The sequence below is a fragment of the Rana temporaria genome, chromosome 7 (assembly GCF_905171775.1).
Source record: "Rana temporaria chromosome 7, aRanTem1.1, whole genome shotgun sequence".
Lineage (NCBI taxonomy): Eukaryota > Metazoa > Chordata > Amphibia > Anura > Ranidae > Rana > Rana temporaria.
In genome coordinates this window covers 131630195-131654602 of record NC_053495.1, presented here as the reverse complement: position 1 = coordinate 131654602, position 24408 = coordinate 131630195, and the positions used below count along the sequence as shown (strand labels likewise).

The 24408-nt window shown below is 41.5% G+C and overlaps 1 protein-coding gene across 1 annotated transcript in view; it reads left to right on the top strand.

Moving 5' to 3' along the window:
• DPYD (dihydropyrimidine dehydrogenase) overlaps positions 1-24408 on the top strand; it is a 1498502-nt gene that overhangs the window by 1095864 nt on the left and 378230 nt on the right. Inside the window, exon 17 of the mRNA XM_040359980.1 lies at positions 20346-20466. Coding sequence (XP_040215914.1) covers positions 20346-20466 — 121 coding nt within the window. The remainder of the gene's footprint in view (positions 1-20345; positions 20467-24408) is intronic.

Genomic DNA, 24408 nt, shown 5'->3' with positions numbered 1-24408 from the left:
AGTGAAAACATGACTGTTTTTTTAGTGCACACTAATGCAAGGAACTGACCTAATTGTGAACAAGGCAATGGGAGAGATTTACTAAGACTGGTGCACTCAAATTCTGGTGCTTGGTCACGGAAGCCAAGCAGCTTCTATCTTCAGCTTATTCAATTAAGCTTTGACAATAAATCCTGGAAGCTGATTGGTTTCTATGTGGAGCTTCACCAGATTTTGCACTCTAGTTTTAGTAAATCCCCCAATATGTCTTGTCTATGTGTTGGGATTGTGCTGGGAAAGCTGCCCAGTGCAGCCCAATACACTAGATGTGAACCCAGGCAAGACCTAGTTGTATTACTCAACTGTTGTAAAGTCAAGTCCCTTTGCTAATTCTGCAGTCTGGCAGGGCTGTTAAAATCTCAGAAATTATTGGCTAAAAATACAAATCCAGTTTTCATATATTTATTTCATCTGTGCATTTAGCTGTTTGCCTGGAGCTCAGCTTTAAATAAACTGTATTGGCACATGAAATTAAAAGAAGATATTTTTTTCTCAGGGATGAAAATGTTAGGATTTACAAAAAAAGGGAAAGAAAAAAATATTGCATGCAGTATTTTTTGCTCCATTGACCCTTGCTTTTCTGTCCAAGTCAACTGAAGCAAATCTTTAAAAAAGTGAAAGAACAGTATAAAAACACAACAATTAACCCTTCTTACAACTTGTATTCTCCAGTGTATCTACAGTAAATGATTGTTTAAGATAGCAATAAATAGTAGGCGACCGCTGGGAAAAATATCTGGTGGCTAAACTTTTTTTTACTTTGACAGTCAGATAATCATACAGTACATTCTGCTATACTAAAAGCATTCATGTCTTTTATCTGTGCCCATTAGGAGAGGACATGCTAACTGGTGGTTTCACCTAAGTTGTAGTTTTTATGCCATAAAAAATATATTGGTCAATGCTGAAATCCAATATATAATTAATGCTTGTGTACCTTAGCGCTTGTGTACCTTAGCAGTTAAATGTTAGCACCTGTCTTTGGTCATCTGGGTGAAGACTGAAGAACAGGGTAACAGACTTATAGAATAGGCAGCTTGGGCCTGGACATCTGAGGAGCTAGTGCCTTGCTGCTAATGGACTCCTGACAGGACACTATAAAGCCTGGTACTCACGATGAAATAATCAACCAAAAAATTGTCCGAAAGTGAGTACGTTACTAATGTATGAAATAAAAATAAAAATAACTATTTTAGTATGTGTGATGTACAAGTGATGCAATGTATTTGTAGTGTATTTTCAGGCGACAACTGTGTTGATTAAATATAAAAATGTATGATCCAGTATCGTCCAATAATTTTTTTTGTGTTTGTTCCTGGATAGTTTTAGATGAAAACTGTATGCTAACGATCAGATTATTGTACAATCGCTTCGAAAGCAGTATTTTTTTGTATGATATTCTGATCGTGTGTACTAGGCTTAAAGTGGATGTAAACCCACTCTCATCCTTTCTATACTACTGACATAGTGCTGATCTATAAGGATATACATGTCTCCTGCATGTATCCTTACCTGTCAAATGTCTCCCCTCAGTCTGTTATAATAAGTGAAAAACTTACTAAATTTATTTGGAAATCCAGTAGGCCTAGATGTTCCAGAATATTGCTACTTAAACATAGGCGGGTGGGTGGTATGGGCTTAGTGGACATTCAGGACTATCTGCGTGCCTCCATCCTAACACAACTGAAGTGCTGGCTAGACTCTGGGACAAATCAGATATGGAAGGGAATTGAGCAGGAATTGTGCCCTGCGCCTGACCTTCGCAACTTTCTCCTTCTAGACGTCTGGAAGCCCTTTCCCTTGCGTGACCTGCCTCCCACTCTCCGGGCCTTCATCTTTGCTTGGAGGGATCTTCGCAAAGCAATGTCCCCCTGCTCTGACCTTCTGGAGGTTCCAATTCCTAATAAAATTCTTTCCCAGGCCATCCCTGACCTCTCCACTACTAATTGGCAGGGTAAAGGGATACATCTAGTTAGTGATCTGTTCCAGGATGGTTCAATCCACTCCTTCAAGTCACTACAGGAAAAGTTTGCTCTAACTTCTTCTGAACACTTTAACTACCTGCAAATTTCTAATTTCCTCGGTTCTCTCACTACACACTGTATTTTTCTACCAAAGAGTATCTGGTGCTTTTACTCGACTACCCCCACGCCCCAGAAAGGCATCGCCCTTTTTTATAATTTTTTTCAAGATAAGCTGACATTTGTGAAATCTCAACCCTTTAATAAATGGGAGAGGGATTTGGGGACAACATATACTGAGGTCCAGTGGGTGCAGGCGTTTCGGGCGATCTATGGAGCCTCTAGGTGTGTCAACCACTGGGAGCTGTCTCAGAAGATAGCTCTCAGGTGGTACCTCACGCCCTATAGAATCTCAAAGTTTGGGTCCGACGGCTCCCCGCTATGCTGGAGACAATGTGGCACGGTGGGGAATCTATTACATATGTTCTGGTCATGCAAGAACTTAACCAGTTTTTGGAATGCAGTGTTCTCTTGTATCTCAGGGATGACTGATATTCTGATATGGCCTAACCCTGGATTAGCAGTCCTACATATTGGAATTGATATGTTCCCCCCTGACTTCAGAGTAGTTGTCACCCATGTCTTCCTTGCGGCCAGGACACTCATCGCACAGCATTGGAAAGCGGAAAGGGCCCCTAACGTGTCTGAGGTCCTATGACTGACTCAGGTGAACTATGTTCATGAATCCCTATTAGCCTATCGTCGTGGTGATGGAGGCAGGTTTGACTCTGTTTGGAAAATTTGGACTAAATGGTATAAAGCATAAAAACAACCTCATTTATTGATGATTGATTTGCTTAGACATGGTTACTTAGCATGCACATCTTCCCCCCTCCCCCTCTCCTCCCCCCCTTTTTTCCCTATTCCTCTGTGTCTTTCTTTTTCCCTCCCCCCCACTCCTCTCCCCTACAACTTTCCACGAGCAAACGGTGTGATAATCCCTATTGATTGTTGTTCAATGATGTTTCATGGATTGATTTCATGTTTTGGCATTTGTACTTTCTCATTTGGTATGTGTGAAGGTTAAGTGATTGATGTACTTTCACGGTAACGCCTGTTTTCTCGTGTTTTTTTTTTCCCCTTTTATACACTTCTGTATAAAGTTTGTATACAAATTTTTTTCCTAATAAAAACTAATTTAAAAAAAAAAAGAACTGAAAAACTGCAGATTCTGTGGGTGGATCTGTTGTCTGGAGCTCGGTGGGTGGAGTTGTGATGTGAGTAGACTCCCTGCCCACCTCTACACTCCCCTTGTCAACATGCATTTTGTCCTATGTATTACTTACACTGAATTCACTGAATTCTGCTATGATCACTAACATCCAGTCAAAATCCAGAAAAGTAACCACATGACTTCAGAAAAGGAGAGGAACAGTTACAGATAGTGTAGTGAAGTGAGCTATCTGTAACTGTTCCTCTGATATATTAAAGAAGTTTTATGCCCCCTCTGGGAATTAAAAAATAATGCCCGTCTCCAGGCCAGTGCATAAGATATGTAAATAACCTGTCATTCACAGCAAGGGGGCGGAACGGACCAAGGTTTTTCTCTGTTAGTCTGTTTTATCTCACTGAACAATAAAACCGGATTGCTCAGAGCTGGATTAACTCTTTGTGGCAAGACTGGGCACAGATGATAGTAAATCTTTTACTGTACATTGTGACAGCAAAAAAAAAATGTGTTTACATCCTATTTAAGGATTGCAGCTGCAGATAGGAAAAGGCAATTATTACCCCACAGTACATGAAAAAAAATCCTCCAGACCTGGCAACTGCAAAACTAGACTGGTAGAGAGGTCACCTCATAATGGAGGCACCACACTGTCTGCAAATTTTAAGGATCACAGGGAATATATTTAATCTCTTATCCAAAAAATCAAAAATATTAGTCATAGGGAAATTAGATGTATTCCTTCTAATAATATGCACTATGAGCTACATGATGATTCAGAATGGTACAGTATGTCCTGACACATGGAATCACCCAGGTACTGACTAAATGATTACTATATATGAACTCAGTCAATAACATTCTGAGCTCATTGCAATCAGGATGATGTGCCAGTGTTAAAAATCATATTTCTGACCCAGTCTTTGGTCCACAAACTATAGCTATTTCAAATGGCAAGAACTTCTATACCTCTAATGGTGATTGGCTAAAAGAGAAGAATCTATCCCACATCCTTCCTTTTTAAATTAAAAATGAACATAATAATTCATCTGCAGCATGTTAGGAAACACAACAGCTATGACATTTCTGGCATACTCCTATCAACAAGATACATTGATACTGCCAAAGCAGTAATATTTTTCTGTTTTTCTCCCCTTATTTCATATCAAATGGACAATACTGCTGCATGCTGTTTTATTTTCTCTTTTTTTTGTTAATGACTGGCTCTGTATTTATTTCTATGCACTGCTCACCTATAGATAATAATGCTTAACAATTTGTAAGGACTCTCTATGTACTAAGGCAGGGATATGCAATTAGCGGACCTCCAGCTGTTGCAAAACTACAAGTCCCATCATGCCTATGCCTCTGGGTGTCATGCTTGTGGCTGTCAGAGTCTTGCTATGCCTAATGGGACTTGTAATTCTGCAACAGCTGGAGGTCCACTAATTGAATATCCCTGTACTAAGGTAATAATTAAAAACACCTGGACAGAATAATTAATTTTATGACACATGTGGGAATCACCTAGCTACTATACAGCTTCCACACATCTCTTGGAGTGCACCACATTATACACAAGATTAAAGGGGGAGTTCCACCCAAAAGTAGAAGTTCCGCTTTGGGCATTCCTTACCCCTTTACATGCCACATATGGCATGTCATTTTTTTGGGGGGTGGGTACCTAGTTTTGATAGGTGCCTGCTCCCACTTCTGCTCGGGCCACCTAGGCAGCTCAAACGGAAGTTCTAATCTCCTCTCATTAAAGAGGCACTGTGTGACTCGCGCATGCACAGTGCACTCCCGGCTGTGAAGCCAAAAGTTGTCACAGTCAGGTGCCGACACTTGCAATGCCAGCACTGGGGAGAGATGAGAAAGAGCCAGGGGTTCAGGTGGCCGCCTCACCAGACCGTGGGACAGATGAGTGTGCGTTCAGTAAGAGTATGCAGCTACACTTTTTGTAGCTGCTGACTTTTAATAAACCCAAACATTGCTGGAACTCTGCTTTAAGTAGATTTAAATACAACGATTAAAATCTGATCTAAAGTGTTCATGTAATTTCCAAGCTTTTTTTTTTTATCTGAAATTTTCATAAAAAAATTACCTGCTGACTCTGCCATGAAGGTTCTTGTTCAGGCACCTCATGTTATTGGGTGACAACTGGCTCCCAAAGGTGCCTCCTCCTTGTCATACTCTTACATGGCCTCCTAGTGGAAACTACCAGCAGCTATACCTTAAAATATTGTACAGGTATGGTCCACTGTTTCACTCAGAAAGCCAGTCCAGAACAATGATTTACAAACCACTCTGGGGCAAGGGCACATAAAAAAATAGCTGATAAGGTTTAACAGCACTAAGTTACAAAAAAAATATTATCAAAAAAGATAAAAACATTTTTTTTTTTTAAAAAGTCAAGTGCATTAGTAATTTGGATGTCATCCAGTTAGAGCTGGTTCATACAGGGGCGACTCGTCAGGCGACTCAGCCGCCTGACAAGTCGCTCTTCACTCTATTCAATAGAATCAATCTAATAGGAGTGACGCAAGAAAAAGGTTCTTGTAGGACTTTGGGGGCGACTTGCATTGACTTCAATACAGTTATTTTGCAAGTCGGCTCTCAAGTCGTATTGAGATCGCCTTGCCGAGTCACCCCCAAAGTCGTGCCGCCCCTGTGTGAACCGACTCTTAGGGTTTAGATCTGCTTCAAGCTCATTTGATACAAATTATTATTTACATAAATACATATATTATAATAAGATAACTGCCATATATGTTGACATACTGTGTGTTTAAACATATTATAGGTAAATATAAAATACACACAAATACATGCACATACAAAAACTGGTCAGAATGAAACACATTCATTTTAAAATGCTTTTGAAAACCTTGGAACATTGTATAGTATCTCTTTATTTCCCACAAAAAAAACCTTCAAGAAATATGTATTTTCTATATAACACCTGCTGAAAACATGATGTGAAATAGTAGACAATAAGGAGACTTTAGTGTTTTTAAATTGCAGTTGCCTGTGGGTGAGCATGATTTCTTACCTGTTATTTTGTATCTATTTATTACAGTAATGGGTCCAAGAGTTTTCCCACGTGACTACTGAAGTGAGCTATCTGTAACTGTTCCTCTCATATATTAAAGAAGTTATATGCCCCCGTTTAAATTTTTTTATGTATGACACAAACCCAATCAAACCCTTATGCCCTCTAGCAGGTAACCTCGGTGTGACCTAAAGACTTGAAATATTGTTTAATCATTCTATATACCAATTTTTTACAGTTAAGGAAAGCATTGCTTTTATGGACCAAACTGTGTTAAGTGAAGGACAAAATAGTTTTTTATTTATGAACAAAAACACTGAAGTTACACCAACATGTTCTTGTGTATTACGTTAATAAAGGTTTTGTTTTCTGTTTTAAGACACTAGCACTCTCAAACCATAACCGTCTACATATATTCTGTATTGCCTTGTATTTTGTATAGTGCTGGCTGTTCTCCATTACAGCTAACACATCTTTATTAAAGTAACTAAATATCACATAAAACTTCCTTAAAATTAGACCGTTTTAACTTGTATAAATAGATTCAAGCATTAAGATTTAATTTCTATAGATATTTTGATTTTCAGATGGTGCACCTAAGCAGATTACTTACAGAGCAGCACCTTATTTTTAGATAAGTAGTGAAGTCAGGTACTTGCAGCTGTTCTTGATTATGGTTTTAGGCTGGGTTCACACTTAATTTGCATGTGGCTCACAGCAGGGGTCCAGTGCATCCCTGTTCTCTGTTTCAGGGATGAATCGGCCCCAAATTTTTGCCTGAATTCGGACCTGAAACTGAGCCAAAGATGCACAGGACCTCTGTACAATTGGCTCCACAACCACCACAGAGATGCGTGAATCGGGTCCATTGAGGGCTGGTCACAGTCTCGTGTCATGCAAATTGGATGCAGGGAAACCCACAATTAATTTACACTAATGTGAATCCAGCCTCAGGGTTGTTTATAAAAGACTAAACTCAAAACCATCTAAGTACATTTTCTGCAAAGTCTGACTAAGAAATACTCCGCTTTTCACTGGAGGAGAATGGCTATATGCTATCCAAATTTCTACAGTAAGGTAATGCTATATAGAAATTTGAATTCACCTGTAGCTTCCATAATTTTCATATTTTGTATATAAGTACACTACCCTTTTATTGCTTGGGAGATCAAGTAGGTAGACTCATATCCCAATGACAAGGGTTTTGCACTAGCCCTCTCCAATGCTGATCAGAATTTGGGGGTGTGCTTTAGGAGGAAAAACAATACATTATGACCTTTCTAACATCTCCATTGGTTGCATGATCATTCCCATTCATAACTCACAACTGAGGTCAGACAACTAGCATTTTTAGAAAAGGCCCACAATGGAAGATTTTTTTTAAAAAATGCGAAAGGTGCGGGTGCGCATGCGCGGGACTTCCGGGAAGACGTGCTGAACGGGAGCTCCTGACCGCCCCAGCACATCGAGGCTCACAACACCCGTATCGCTGGGAATTTTGTCCCGAGGAAGGTCCGTGTAGGCAGCAGGGATCACAGTGCATCTCCCTGGATGTCAGGCAGCAGCGAACGGAAGAGTTTTAGCCGTCAGCTGGACTTCGGCCTAGCGGCTCCTTCAGGCCCTAAAATGGCGACCGCGCCGTCTCCTCGTGGAGACGCAGCTGACACAGACTCTATAGCTGACCCATCGTCCCCGATCCAGCACAATCTACCATTGCTGGCAACTCCTGTGAGTAACGAACCTCCCTTCTTAGTTTCCCCTGCCTCCACGGAGTCACTTATTAAACGCACAGTGGCTGACATTATGGGAACCCCCAGGCTGCAATCCCCTTTGAGCCAAGCAGGCTTCCAGTTACCATCCCACATGCCTCAGCCTTCTCACACTGACATGGGACAGCTCCTTAATTGCTTTTCTGACATGCTGGCAGCGGGGCTAACACAGACTGCAACACAGATTACCACCTCTATTAAGGCTGATCTACAGAACATAGGGGTCCGCATGGAAGCCATTGAACAGGCTGTGGATAATACCGCAGCCCGCACCAATCAAAATACTAACTGCATACAGTCGCTGCAGGACCAACTCGAAATAGCACTCGCTAAAATCGATGAATTAGAGAATCGCAACAGGAGATATAACTTTCGTATAAGGGGTATTCCTGAGGGAATTGTCAATATCCCTGAGACAGTGAAATTATTCATAAAAACCGTCATCCCTGATATTCCTGACCACAAGCTTGAGCTGGATAGGGCCCATAGAGCTCCTCAACCTCCTCGCCAAGACGGGCTCCCGAGGGATGTGGTGGTTAAACCCCACTACTATAGTGTAAAGGAGGAGGTCATGAGGAGATCCCGCACTATTGATGATCTCAATTTTCAGGGGAGCAAGATACAGTTATTTGCTGACATATCGGCAGCTACTATCCAGAAGAGGAGATCCCTGAAGCCTCTCCTAGGGGTCCTTCAGCAGAAATCTATTAAATATCGGTGGTCCTTTCCGTTTCGCCTTCAATTTGAATATAAGGACAAATCCTATAGTTTCTCAAGCTTCAGGGATGGTGAACAGCTACTATTGCGTCTCGGCTTCATAAATCAAGAATTACCCCCTCAGGACCCTTCTCTTCGCCCTGGTACTTCTAAAAGACCTCCGACTGGCAGTCCTATCACCCCGTTGTGGAACAAACAGCAACCAAAGAGGCCCAGAGACTCTCGTCCCCCAAGATGAATGCATCTTCTGGCTTTACTTCCTCGAGTATATTACACACTTCCTCGTGTGTTGTGTTTCCTGCTGGCATAGTGGCGTTTTCTATAGCCACCGAGGTCATGCAATTCAAGTTGCTGTTCAAGTTACTCTTTATAGCTCAATTCAGAGATACTAGTCTACTCGACTAGTTTTGTTTTGTTTTTCCTGACCCTTTTCTCCCTCCGGGGATAACGGGGTTTTTTTTTTTTTTTTTTTTTTTTTTTTTTTTTTTTTTTTTTTTTTTTTGTGTTTTTTGTGTTTTTTTTGTTTTGGTTTAGTGGGCTAGTGTTTATATAATTGCCACATTGTTCATACTTTAACCTTCTTCAGTGTTTAAAAGAAGAAGAAAAAAAAAAAAAAATATTTTATATGTCTTTATCTAGACCTTAAGCCTAGAGTTCTCCCAGCCAAAATGTTATTATTATAATGTGAGCCTTTCGGCTGGGGCGGACTAGCTTGCCACTCCCTCTACAGTAACAGGACAGAGTTCGCTCTTCTTGTGACTGTAGGAATACAACCCCTATTGGGGTTGTCACCTTATTGGGTCCACCTTTGTTTTGGACTCGCTCCCAGGACTTGGCTTGCCAGTCCTGTCTACGTTAGTCTCCTAGCTAGCCTTAGCTAGGTTTCTTTTCTTTCCTTATTTTCTTTCATTCCTTCTTTCTTTACCCTAATGATTAGACTTTACACTTTATGCTTACTTATTTGTTTTATTTTGACTCCTCAGGCCTCGTACACACGACAGAGAAACTCGACGTGCTTGGCACGTCGAGTTCCTCGTCTCGTTTTGGGATGAAGCCGCCGAAGAGCTCGGCGGGCCGCCTTCTCCTATAGAACAACGCGGCCAACGAGAAAATAGAGAACATGTTCTCTATTTTCTCGTCGAGCTCCTCGGCGGCTCCATCGAGCCAAAACTGTACAGACGACAGAGATTCTCGGCAGAATCCGGGTTTTGACCGAGTTTCTCGGCGAATTCTGCCGAGAATCTCTGTCGTGTGTACGAGGCCTCAGAAGTTCACACGGAAGGCCTCCACATTGCTGAGAACTTATATGCAACCTCCATCAGACTCCTTAATGTATGTTCCCGGTCTTTTAGGGGTTAAGGTAAGCCTTTCTCCGGTATGTTCGCACACACCCTCCTTGTTCCATGGCTGATACACCTCCAAGTTTGGCTGCTCTCAGAGTAGCATCGCACAATGCTCAAGGCCTAAACTCCCCACTTAAAAGACGCAAGGCATTTCAAAGTTATCACTCCAGGGGCCTAGACGTTGTTTTACTCCAGGAGACCCATTTCCCCATCACCTATAAACCCCCTTTTTTACACCGCGGATACCCAACTTTTTATATGGCAAATGCTGAATCTAAAAAGAGAGGGGTGGCAATACTTTTTTCGAAAAAAACCCATTTTGTGCACTCTCTAACTGTGGCGGATAAGGAAGGACGTTACATTCTAGTGAAGGGTACGATAGAGGGTAGGATTCACACACTAATTTCCTATTACGCTCCCAACACCGGACAAGCCCATTTCTTTTCTAAATTATTTACTGTTCTGGCATCGCACTTTGAGGGCAGGGTGATTATGGGTGGGGATTCTAACATTACCTTTGACAATATCCTTGATAAATCCGTCGCCGGGATTCCCCGCCTTAAAAGACCTCCTAAACAAAGCCTTCAAATAGCCCGCCTTCTACACTCCTTAGGACTCATAGATACATGGAGGGAACTTAACCCCACGATGAAAGATTACACGCATTACTCGGCACCTCACAAAACTTACGCGAGAATTGATCATATTTTTTTGCACGCCTCTGAGGTCTACACCGCGTCTTCCGCGTCCATTTTTGACGTCCCGTGGTCTGACCATTCATTGGTCATTGTTAAAATTGCTAATGTAATCTCCTCCCCCGGGTTTCGTCCGTGGCGACTTAACGCTTCGCTTCTCTCTAACCCGGTTCATTGCACTATGTTGGAGAAGGAAATTCGGGAATATTTTGTAAATAATGATAATAGTGAGACCTCCCCCAGTTCCCTGTGGGGGGCCCACAAGGCAGTTCTCCGGGGGAAGATCATACAGCTTTCGTCGAAACTGAAGCGGGAACATAAATTGGACATTTTGAAACTTGAAAAGGACTTTACCATTATTAGTAAGGCTCATAAGCGTAATCCCTCTCGTGTTTCCCTTGACAAACTTGATTCAGCCAGGTTGGCACTCAATTTGGCTCTCACATCCTCGGCGGATAAACATCTGACATGGCAGAACAGTAAATTTTACATGCGGGCAAACAAGTTTGGCCCACAGTTAGCGGCTAAACTTTCACCTAAATTGAGGTCGTATGCAATCCCTAAGATTAAGGCCACGAATGGCAATCTGACCCAGAACCCCGAAAAGATTCTCAGGACATTTCAATCCTTCTACTCCTCCCTATATTCTTCTGAGACTCGACTTTCCCAGACGGATCTTGACTCTTTTTTACAGAAGATCCCTCTCCCCAGACTTTCAAAATCCCATCGTTCCATACTTGACTCACCATTCCAGGCAGCAGAGATTTGTGCCGTTATTAAAGACCTTAAAACTGACTCTGCCCCGGGCCCCGACGGATTCTCAAATCATTATTTTAAGACCTTTTCTGACATTCTGGCTCCCTATATGGTCCGGTTCTTTAATTCTTTACGCAGTGACCCATTATTGGATCCCTCGGCGAATCTAGCGTTCATATCAGTCATTCCCAAACCTGGGAAAGATCCCAGTGAAGTGAGCAATTACAGACCAATCTCGTTAATTAATAACGATATGAAGATAATGACGAAAGCTTTGGCCAACAGGATGGCATCTTTTATTGATTTTTATATTAACAAGGACCAGGTGGGGTTCATTCCGGGAAGACAGGGACCGGACCAGATACGGAGGGCAGTAGATGTTATTTCACTTATGAGGTCGGGCTGGGATGGTGGGTCGCCCCAAGAAGGTTATTTACTTTCCATTGATTTACAAAAGGCGTTCGATACGGTTGAATGGCCATACCTTTTTGCTTTGCTCCGTCACTGGGGTTTTGGACCTGAATTTCTTAAACTTTTGGAAGCACTTTATTCCCAACCCATAGCACAGGTCAGATTTCAGGGCCACTTCTCGGAACGTTTCCCCATTAGAAAGGGGACGAGACAGGGTTGCCCTCTTTCCCCCCTTCTTTTCGCGGTGGCCATAGAAACTCTGGCCATCGCGATCAGACAACACCCTGACATTCAAGGAGTTCGCTGTGGACAATCGACGCATAAATGCGCCTTGTTTGCGGACGACGTCCTACTGTTTCTTACTGCACCACTCACCACGACCCCTAACGTGATCCGCCTCCTCAATGATTTTGGCGACATTTCTGGTTTGAGAGTCAATATGTCCAAGTCTGTTGCACTAAACGTCTCCCTCCCTCAATCCCAAGTGGATAATCTGAAAAGTCAATTCCCGTTTTCCTGGAACTCTACTTCCATCCCGTATTTAGGCATTAATCTTACCTCACAGACGGAGCTTCTCCATAAACATAATTATCCCCCTATGGTTAAAAAGTTAATGACTGATCTTCATCAATGGTCCCTATATAATCTTTCATGGCTTGGCCGCGTAAATGCAGTCAAGATGACCCTCCTACCAAAAATTTTGTACCTTTTCCGCTCCCTTCCCATCCCTGTCACTAAATCGTATATTGATTCTCTTCAATCTGCTATAACTAAATTCATTTGGGAGAAGAAGGGCAACCGCCTCTCTAAGACAGTGCTTTTTAGGCCTCGGCTAAAAGGTGGCCTTGGGCTACCTAATCTGTGGTGGTACTACCGGGCGGCCCAACTTAGCCAGTTTTCTATAATTTACCTTGGAGGCCCCAAGCCGGATTGGGTCTCTATGGAAAAAGCTGCGACCCCGGGATACACCCTCGATTTCCTCTTATGGAACAATCCTAGGAACCGACCTCCGATTTTAGCTCCTACACTGTCCCACTCTATGTCACTGTGTGACTCATTACACAAAATACCATCACTGGTATCCCATTGGCACCCACTTGCACACATCTTTCGCAACTCCCGATTCCAACCCGGGTTAGATATTGTTGCCTTCAAATGGTGGCTCGACAAAGGCCTGTACAGGATTGGCCACTTCTTTAATTCAAATGGGCCCCTCACATTGGGTTATTGTACCTCTAAGCTCAAAATGCCCTCATCTGAGAAATTTCGCTTTTTTCAACTTTCCCACTTCTTACAACAGATTAGGAGGACCTGCTCAGAACAACCTACTGTGACCCCATATGAACAATGGTGCTCCTCAGCCACGGATACGAGGGGGGGTATATCTTTAATTTATTCAGCTCTAGCCGAACCTCTGGAGAAAGCGCTTTACATGAAGTGTTGGGAACGTGACCTTGACCTCGATTGGCCATTGGAACGGTGGCATTCTTATGTGGCCCGTTCCTTTAAAGGCATTTTGAATGTATCGCTTGCTGAAACGAGTCTCAAGGTCATGACCCGCTGGTACTTAGTCCCTACCCGTATTGCCAAGTTTTACCCACAATCCTCTCCCCTATGTTTTAGGGGTTGTGGGCTTTCTGGATCACTCCTTCACATACTGTGGGAGTGCCCAAGGATTCGTTCCTTTTGGCACAGAATCTTTCACCTTGTCAAAAAAATCACGGGAGTAAGAGTTGCTTTTGATCCTACCATTGCTCTACTTAATAGCCCTATCCCTAAAATCTCTAAAAATACACAAGCGTTGATATTTTTTATTTTATTAGGAGCAAAGATGACTATAACCAAGGCTTGGAAATCCCCGTCGGTTTCTCTTTTAATGGCCAAGAGAAAGATCTCGTGGATGATGTCTAACGAGAGGATTTCCAACAAGATCCTTGATTCTGATGAGAGGTTCAAGCTCATCTGGGAACCATGGGCAACGTATATTGGAGTCATTCTCTGAACCCTTACCTTGGTTCTTGGAATTTTAAGCTTGTCAGGCCTTCCGTGTGTCTCCTGCCCCTTTTTCTTCTGTTTTTTATTTATTTATTTACTTACTTATTTTTTCTTTACCTACTCTATTTTCCATTTTTTTTTCTTCACCTCATTTCCTTTTCCTACTTGTCCTACATTCTATAAGTCGAATAACGATGTAGCTAGGGCTGTAAGAATACTATTAGCCTTGAATCTCTTCATTGCTTTTGTTTTTTTTTGTTTTTGTTTTTATTTGTACGTATTTTGTTTTTCCTTTTCTCTTCCGCAATGAGGGTTTATAAAGTCTCTATTTTTAGGGTCTCCGAAAGTTGTTTCTATGTAAATATCAATCTCATATGGCCCCTAGGATATGTCGACCCTTAGGCCCTGCTCGATTCTACTCCAGATTGGAGCTTCGCTTTACAAGGCATGCTCTCCATTATTTTTGTAATTCTGGGTGGGCCAAAATGTTTTGTTGGGGAGATCCTGGGGAGCCCACTCCCGGGGCAGTATGTTCCCTTTTTGGGGCTTGGGGGGTGGGTTTGACGGATACCCCTAATACTGTGATTTGCTGTGCCTGTAACTTTTGACCGATTTTGTTGTGAATCTGACTATTTTGCATTTTTACTTTGCTCCGATCTTTTATTGCATTGCTGTGTATCGCTGCATAATTTTTGTTTCTTCAATAAAAAAATTTTAAATCGAAAAAAATGCGAAAGGTATACTTAGAGCCATGGTCAAACAAAAAAAAATCACATATCTGATTCAGGCTTTATTAGATTAAGACAGGAACTTTTGTTTATCTAATTACTCTCTGGAACATTTTGTAAATACCTGTTGTTTCTGCCACTAGAACCATTGGATAGGTGACAATACTTTTCTGTTTGCAGTAGAATCACAACAATGTTGACACTATTGATAGCTCTGTCAGTGGATTGTCTTGCCTAGTTCTGCCCACAGGCCTTTTAGATTGACAGATCATGGATCTAACTGCAGGAGCTTAGGGAAATTAGTTAAAAGCCTTCCTAAATCCTTCCAATCCCCTCCAGCACTGTCTTAACAGGGTGCAAGGGAAACCCTGCTTACCATCTGCATTTTCTCTAAAAAAATAAATGAGACAAATTACATTTCTTGTAAGGCCAACTTATTCTGAAAGTAAATAAAAAATACTAGATGGTTTAGATGGGCTTTGTCATGATAATGTCATGATAATAATTGCTACACAAGCCATTTGGTATTTTATTGTTTTTAAACATTTCATTGTCAGAGGAGCTTGGAATGGTACTCTACTGGGTGAGAATGTAGAGATCTACTTCTATGTTATTACTAATGGGTGTCATGCCCCATAACTAGAATAATGCACAAAGCCCAAAACATCATGGACATTGTAGGAACCACACAAATCACATATAAAAATACTTAAAAACAAAATACACCAAAATATTATTGTTATTATACAGGATTTGAAAAGAAAGAGGGGGGGAGGGCGCTATGAACAAAAAACTAAAGTAAATATAAATACAAGTTAAAAAAGTAAAAAACTACATAGAAAAATTCCCCCAACCTACTATTTATACTGTGTGACTATATAATTCATAAATTGCTGTGTCCCACTAGCAAGATTAAATATATGAACAAAGTGACATAGGGCCAGATTCACAATCACAATCTCAGAATCTCCTGATACGCCGTCATATCTGTTGTTCTATCTATGCGACTGATTCATAGAATCAGTTACGCATAGATAGCCATAAGATTCGACAGGTGTAATTGTTTTACACTGTCGGATCTTAAGATGCAATACCGCGGCCGCCGCTGGGGGGAGTTTGCGTCGTAAACCAGCGTCGGGTATGCAAATTAGGAGTTACGGCGATCCACAACGGTTTTTCGCGTTCGCTACGTCGCCGCTAGTCTAGTTTCCCGTCGCAAAGTTACACTTTTTTTTTGGTGCCTTAACTTTAGTCAGCAAGTGTATTGCTGTCTAAAGTATGGCCGTTGTTCCCGCGTCGAAATTTAAAAATCAACGTCGTTTGCGTAAATCAACGTCGTTTGCCTCATCAACGGCTATCACTGAAGGGGAAAAATTACTTATTTGCAAAATTTACTGACAAACTAAGAATTTTTTTTTCCAAAATGTTTGATCTTTTTTTTTTGGGGGGGGGGGAAACCTAGGGGTGATTTAATAACACAAAAGAAAGCTCTATTTGTGTGAAGAAAATTATAAAAACTTCACATGGTTACAGTGTAGCTTGACCGTGCAATTGTCATTCAAAGTGTGACAGCTCTGAAAGCTGAAAAATGGCCTGGGCAGGAAGGGGGTTTAAGTGCCCAGTGTTGGGGTGCTTAAAGTACATTTAAAACCATTTTTTTCTTTCTTTGTTTGGAATAGAGTTTCATTAACAAACTCTCACTTCACTTCCTGTCTCATAAAAACATAAAGTGAAATTAAATCTCTCCAAAGTAAGAGAAATCCTCTCTTAGGTAAATTTCTCTATTTTAAAACTTCCCTTCTATCTCTTTCCAGTGATGATGTAAAATGTTGTGATTCCCCTGTACTTTCAGTTCCCGTGACAAAGGTTACTATGGCAAACCGAGAAGGCTTTTTTCTCCAGTAGGGAAACAGACAGCAATAAAAACATAGCAGGGTTACTAAACTTTCCTCACTCTAGCCAAACTCTGGCTTAGATGCACTCCCTGTGTGAGATATCTCAGTAACTCCAAAACACAAGTAGATAAGAATTTGCAATAACCGCCTCTACAATTAATTCTGAAACATTTTTTTTTCTCTTAATAAAAGTGTCACCTGTATACAAATTCAAACATTCAGCCATGTGCAGGGGAGTTTGAATAACATTAGAATCAAACTCTTCTTCTTTTGCTTTGGTGATTAAAGTGAAAATGGGTACACTTTATCTAACTTTGTAAAGGTCCAGGATCACTTTATTGCATTGCACTTCACCTCACTTTACACCTGAATAAATCAGGCCCACAATGTGAACCACCAATTATACACTTTCAAAATCAGTGCTTAGAATAATTAATAATTTAAGTCTTTGTTTAGTTTGTCAGGTTTAAAAATCTGATGCAATGAATTTAGTCTTTAAAAAAAAAAACTGTCACTCGTGGACATGTATTAAATATTTTCAAAGAACAGCATGGTTGCAGCAAACCTAATGAATTAAACCACTTTCTTCATCATGTTGCTTTCATGTAACTGCCAATCTCACTGTCCCCTGTGCTCTAATCCTTTGTCTGTACCGACACTTCTGCCAGCACCAGCTGGCCACACATGGGATATGTATGACAGCTGCAAAATTCAAATGCCAGGCTCCTGAATTGCATTTAGTTGCACTCTTTGGAAGATCATCTTTTTTGTTGATTACTTGACAAGTTTCATGCATGCTGAACTGTACGACTTCTAAGATTATAGCTGAGCAACCTCTAGATAACTGTGCATCATTGTCCATCTGGACATCATGTCTGTGTTCTCAGCTGATTTCGAGGAATAGTAACAGCATTTCCCAAATCTCATTCGCTATTTCTGCATTGATGAGGGTCTGTCTTAGATGAAATATTGGTGGGTATTGCCAGGAATAGAACATTGCCCAGAGGTTTTGCCATATTGAAATATAATCTGTTTTAAAATGACAGGTTATGTATACGTTATAGATGACAACAATATTTTCAAACATGATAGAATCTACCAGAGTATACAAATTATGTTCAGTACATAGGGAATTAAGGGCCAGATTCAGGTAGAAGTGTGGCGGCGTAACGTATCGTAGATACGTTAGACCGCCGCAAGTTTTCATCGCAAGTGCCTGATTCACAGAGCACTTGCAATGAAAACCTACGCCGGCGGCCTCCGGCGTAAGCCCGCGTAATTTAAATGGGCGTGTGCCATTTAAATTAGGCGCGCTCCCGCGCCGGACCTACTGCGCATGCTCCGTTTCGAAATTCCCACCGTGCTTTGCGCGAAGTGACGTAATTTTTTCGAACGGCGACGTGCGTAGCGTACTTCCGTATTCCCGGACGTCTTACGTAAACGACGTGAATTTTTTAAATTTCGACGCGGGAACGACGGCCATACTTTATACAGCACATACGTGTGTTGTGTAAAGTTAAGGCACCCAAAACGACGACTAACTTTGCGACGGGAAACTAGACTAGCGGCGACTTAGCGAACGCGAAAAACCATCGTGGATCGCTGTAACTTCTAATTTGCATACCCAACGCTTGTTTACGACGCAAACTCTCCCCAGCGGCGGCCGCGGTACTGCATCCTAAGATCCGACAGTGTAAAAAAATTACACCTGTCGGAACTAGGGGGCTATCTATGCGTAACTGATTCTATGAATCAGTCGCATAGATACTCTGAGAGATATGACGGAGTATCTGAGATATGACGGAGTATCTGAGATATGACGGAGTATCTGAGATACTCCGTCGTATCTCGGCTGTGAATCTGGCCCTAAGTCTTTGCTTGTGAAGATCCTGCAAATCTGTGTGATATCAACTTCTCTTGACCACATGTATCAAAGTTCCCCAGAACCCTATGGCATCGACTCTGCACAATACCTTCTTTGAATGTATTTCCTAACAGATACACCTTGCTGTTGTTTCCACTTATACAACAACAGAGATGGAAACAAACATTTAGTATAGTTAGGTCCCCAGAGATTATGAAGCTAACTGTGACTACTAGTCTTGCTCTCCTTGTTGCCATGCCACAGACCTGTAATGAGTTATTATTTCAGATCTCTTCATTTTGAGAACATTGCTACACTGCTGCTAATGAAACATCGAAAACTTATCAGCAGCTCATGAACTCATGTTTTTTGACTGCAGCCTCTAAAATAATACCTAAAATAATCTTGAACATTCAGGTTTGCAAATATGTTCAATAAAGCAAGCAGCAGAATTCAGTAGCCACTAATTAGATTTTTTCTTCTTTGTTTTCTTCTCAATAATATTTCTTCGCTACAAAGAAATGTAGTTGCTGTGTGTTACCTTCTTTGCAATTTGCATAGCTTTATTTAATGAAGCCTTCTGTGTTATTTGCCTACTACCATAAGTGCCCTCAAGGTCTTTATTAATTTACCATTGACCTTCTCTCCCATCTAAAACATTCTTTATCTTTCCCTTGTAAACACTAGTGGGTCCCATCCTATAATTGTGTCTACTGCTCTTGTTGAAGTTAAAGCTGAGCACTGAGGTTCTAGGGTTCAACTAAAGTATATTTGTATATTGCAATCACGTTTCAGTTCCAGAAGTCACCATCAGATGCGAATTAAATCTGTCATTCTAGTTTTTTTGTATCAGAGTTCTGAAAGGGAAGCGCAAGCAAACCCAGAGGATATTTTTTTTCTGAAGTAAAAAGTATCGCTGATTTTAAATACTGAGTTTTAGAACAGCACTTTGGGTTGCCAATACTTTTGGAGATGTAGCCTTTTAAAAGAGACATATGCACTTTAAAAAACGAAAAAAACAAACAAACATTTATACTCACCTAGTTGGATGCAGCATTAAATCAATGCTGCATCTATCCTCTGCTGGCACTGTAGAGAGAACCGAGTGATCAGAGACCACTGATAGCTCAGTTCTCCCCTCCACTCTGAGCAGAGAGTCCTGACTGGCAGTCACCTGCTCTTTGCTCTGCCTCTCCAGCGCTCACTGGAGTGCTGGGCTGTGGAGGGGGCGGGAGATGCTAGCTCAGGCATGTTGTGGATGGCCGAAAAGCTGAGCCAGCTGCCTGCCCACACAGATGTGTAGTTTGTTATACAGCAGAACAGCCAAAATACTTGTCCTTTAACTCTCTCCAATGTCAGTATGATTTGTATTCCTGTGCAAATCTGGGCTTATTAAATTTGATAATCCAAGGAACATTAGTTAACCGTAGGCTGCAATTTTTCATAATAACCAATAACATTTCAGTTTACTGTTTCCAAATCACTGAACAAATGATTGATTAGTACTGTTACAAAACTTGCAACATTGCAATTTACTTTATTTTCCATGTGCCCCCATTTCTATGTCATATGCATGAGTTACATTACTTGTAAAATAGTCATTTAATAACAAATAGTATATGTTAACTTTTTGCGGTGCAATGTTGTCCTATTTACTCCTCCTGTGTTAATTACTTTTGTATTCATTTAGCTATTTCTTAAGAACTATATTACATTACAGCACTACAATACATACACACTGCTTGTTACAATGAGTTGAGTCCAATTATTGATTTCACTGCGTTACAAGAATAGCTCTGTTAATGGAATTTTTTTCCTTCATTGCTCCATGTTTTCATTAGATTAGACAAATTACCAATTTTTCTTTTTTTATATCTGACCTATTTGAACAGGATCCAGAACTGGTGCGCAACATCTGCCGCTGGGTTAGACAAGCTGTCAGAATTCCTTTCTTTGCCAAGCTGACCCCCAATGTCACAGATGTTGTACAGATTGCAATGGCTGCTCAAGAAGGTGAGATGGAAATAATGTCACCATGCAAAAGATGTGTCACATATCAAATCAGAGTCTAATTAGGACAATGTTGCTGGATAATGGGAAGAAAATATTTATTAACAATCATAATTTATTATTATTTTTTTTCGATTTAAACATTACTGCACTTTATATATTTCTCCTGCTGTGTTGTCATTTCTATTCAAAATAAACCTATTTCCACTTTTGCTTTTAATGAATTGGGCTTGAAAAAGTTGATGTATAACCATTTAGAACTAATAGCTTTATTTTTATTTTGATATGTGTTTGAGTGCAGCAAACTGTATTTTACATTAGTCTGTGTAATAAATCAATTTACTATAGATTCCTCCATCCACACTGCAGTTGCTGTTCAGATAGCAATTATCCACCTGTCTCCCTCGAAAAAAGTTGATTGAAAATTTGACTTTTTTGAGTCAGATGGTGCTTCCACCCACAGCTTAAATTCTGGCCTATTTAGCAGGATTTAGCTGAAATTTGAGCCAAGTGTGGTTAGCTTTGTTTTCTCCTATATTTCAAGCGTCATTATTAATCAGTGATGCTACCATGTATTGGAGCAATAGTAAAGTGGGGAATGTGAGGGCCAATGCTATATTTGCATAATATTTCCCTGTCTTTCCCCTTCCTGGAGCACTCCGCAAGTTATGTGTAACTACCTGCAGACACCTCAGGTGTTTACTGGTGTTGAAGACTGTTTTAATTTAAAACAACAGGTTTATTGCCATGCCCCCTCTCTCCCCACCAGGTTCTCATACCCACTTTCGTTTCACTTCCCCAACAGTGCTGATGAGCACGTGACTTACTCTCCTTCCTCCTACATGAGGGCACTGGTGTTGTAACTTGAAACTTACACATGAGTTATTCTTTATACAGATTGACAGAAGAACAAAAGAAAGTAAATATGTGCAATAGGTGGAGCTGGAATTAAAGGGAACCGGTTACTTTTGCAAGAGCAAAAATGCAGATTTACTTCAACCCCCCCCCCCCCTTCATGACCAGGCCATTTCTTGCAATACAGCACTGCGTTACTTTAACTGACAATTGCTTGGTCATGCAATGCTGTACCTAAATAAAATGTATCTCCTTATTTCCCACAAATAGAGCTTTTTTTTGGTGGTATTTGATCACCTCTGCTTTTTTTTTCTTCGCTATAAACAAAAAAAAGACAGGCAATTTTTTAAAAATACAGTAAAACTTTGGTTTGAGTGTAACTTGGTTTGAGAGCGTTTTGCAAGACAAGCAACATTTTTAAATGTCGACTTGATATACAAGCGATGTCTTGATATAAGAGTAGCGTCATGTCACAGCTGAGTATAAAAAAGAAGAGAGGCGTCTCTAAGTGTAGCAATATGGTTACATTTAATGAAGGTACAACATTTAGAAACTCACATCTAAGTATGCAGGCTTTCAGGGTAATGCTGTCCACATAGACCAGGCATGTCCAAAGTCCGGCCTGCGGGCCAATCGCGGCCCATGTTCCGGTTTTGAACGGTCCGCCGGATTATTTAGACATCTATATCTTTCGTGGTACCCGGCGATCTCCCAGCGCTAGGGCCACAAAAGATTATATGCCTTGGAACGGGACAGGGAGGAGGCGAGACGCGCGCCACCACCACCGTACACACACAGGAGAATTTCCTGTTTACGGGTGGCCTCTGTAATAGGAAGTCCCGCGCTGCCATTGGACGACTGTTCTGTCCATCAAAGGAGGCGTGACTTTCTATTAAAGAGGTCGCTGTGTAAACAGGAGATTCTCCTGTAATTAATATTTGGCGCTCATGAGTGCATTCCTGGCAAATCGTGCTGCATTCCTGGCAAATCGTGCTGCATTCCTGGCAAATCATGCTGCACTCCTGGCAATGGCGAGTGCTGCATTCCTGGCAATGGTGGGTGCATTCATGGCAATGGTTGGTGTGCAGGTGGGCACTTGTGAGGCTGCAGATGGGTACTGACCCTTATGTTGCTTCACAGTTCTTCTATTAATGTATTTATTTTTCCTGAAACTTCGCTCTTAAAATGAAGTCGTGTGTTATACGCCAATAAATACGGTATATCCAAATAATGCAAACTCATCTCTTTACTCACACACAGCCACAAAGGCAAGAGAATTCTTGTTGGGCAGTGTATTGGTGCTCGGACGAACACACTTAGACCGAATTTTAATGGTTCAAAGAATGTCAGCCAAAATGTTCAGCTCTCAAGCATCTTCACTTCATCAAATCTGGCCCTCTTTGAAAAAAGTTTGAACACCCCTGACATAGACTATCCTCTGCACCACCATTGATGTCATCCCTTCCACGTGCGGTTGAAGCCTCAGATTGCTCTACTGCAGAGAAGTCTTCCCGGTCACAATTGCAGACTGACAGCGGTGAGAGCCGGCGGTGAGGAGAATGGTCTATGTCAGGGGTGTCAAACTGGCGGCCCTCCAGCTGTTCCGAAACTACAAGTCCCATCATGTCTCTGCCTGTGAGAGTCATGCTTGTAACTGTTAGGCCCCGTACACACGACCAAGTTTCTCGGCAGAATTCAGCCAGAAACTCGGTCGGAGCTGAAGTCTGCCGAGAAACCCGGCCGTGTGTACACTTTCGGCCGAGGAAGCCTGACGAGGACCTCGGCGAGGAAATAGAGAACATGTTCTCTATTTCCTCATTGTTCAATGGGAAATTTCGGCTCGCCGAGATCCTCGGCGGCTTCACAAGGAACTCGACGGGCAAAACGATGTGTTTTGCCCGTCGAGTTCCTCGGACGTGTGTACGGGGCCAGAGCCTTGCAATGCCTCATGGGACTTGTAGTTTTGCAACATCTGGAGGGCCGCCAGTTTGTGGATCACTTTACCCCGGATGCATGCATACTTAGATGTGCCTCTTTAAATCATCAACCATGTGATTTGCTAAATGTTGTACTTTCGTTAAATGTAACCATATTGCAAGACTTAGAGGCACCTCTCTTCTCTTTTATACTCTTTAGCTCCTGCTGAATTTTGCTTCTAATCCACTTGGGGAGGCTGCCATTTGTGGATGGACATTTTATGGTTACACAACTTATCACATTGCTATAATCTTTTTATATGGACTATAGACTGAATGACTATATGAATAAATGGTTGTGGAATTAATCATTATTTCCTATGGGAAAATTTGCTTTGATATACAAGTGCTTTGTATTACAAGCATGCTTCCGGAACAAATTATACTCGCAATCCAAGGTTTTACTGTATATATATATATATTTTACGTTCTGCTATAAAACCTATCCAAATTAAATAAATGTCTTCATAAATTTAGGCCAATATGTAATCTGCTACATATTTTTGTAAAAGAAATCCCAGTGTTTGTTAACCCAAAAAATAAATACAGATCCTGGTCCCTTAAAGCAGATTACACAGCACAGTGCTTGTGCTGTGTAATCTGCCCCTCGCTAAACTGTAAAAAACCTGGTTGAACATGCCACCTCCTGTATCCCCCTCTCTGTACTGACCATGATAATCAGGGCTGCTGAGCCCTGATAACTATGACCAGTGTACATCCTTCCATCATCTGCAGCCCTGCTCTCAGCTCTCCTCTCAGCTCTCCTCTCTCCCCCACCTCCCTGCCTGGCAGCTCCGTGGTATGTGTCTCTGTCTCCGCCCCCTGCCACTATTAGTAGAACTCAAAAACGTATAATGGTCACTGTCAGCCCCTCTATAATACTCAGGCATACCACACTGTATATGTCTTTTCTAAAAACAAGGCTTGAAAGTAACTTTTTGGAGCTATTTTTAGACCGGTTACGTGACTCACTGATGCTTTACATCTCCGAGACAGGGCTTCTGCAGGAGGGGCTGAGCAGCCACATGATCTCCCTGGCTAGCGTCAGAGGGAGATCTCAGGTCCTCCTGCAGAATCCATGTATCAGAGCTGAAAAGCGGCCGTGAGTCACATG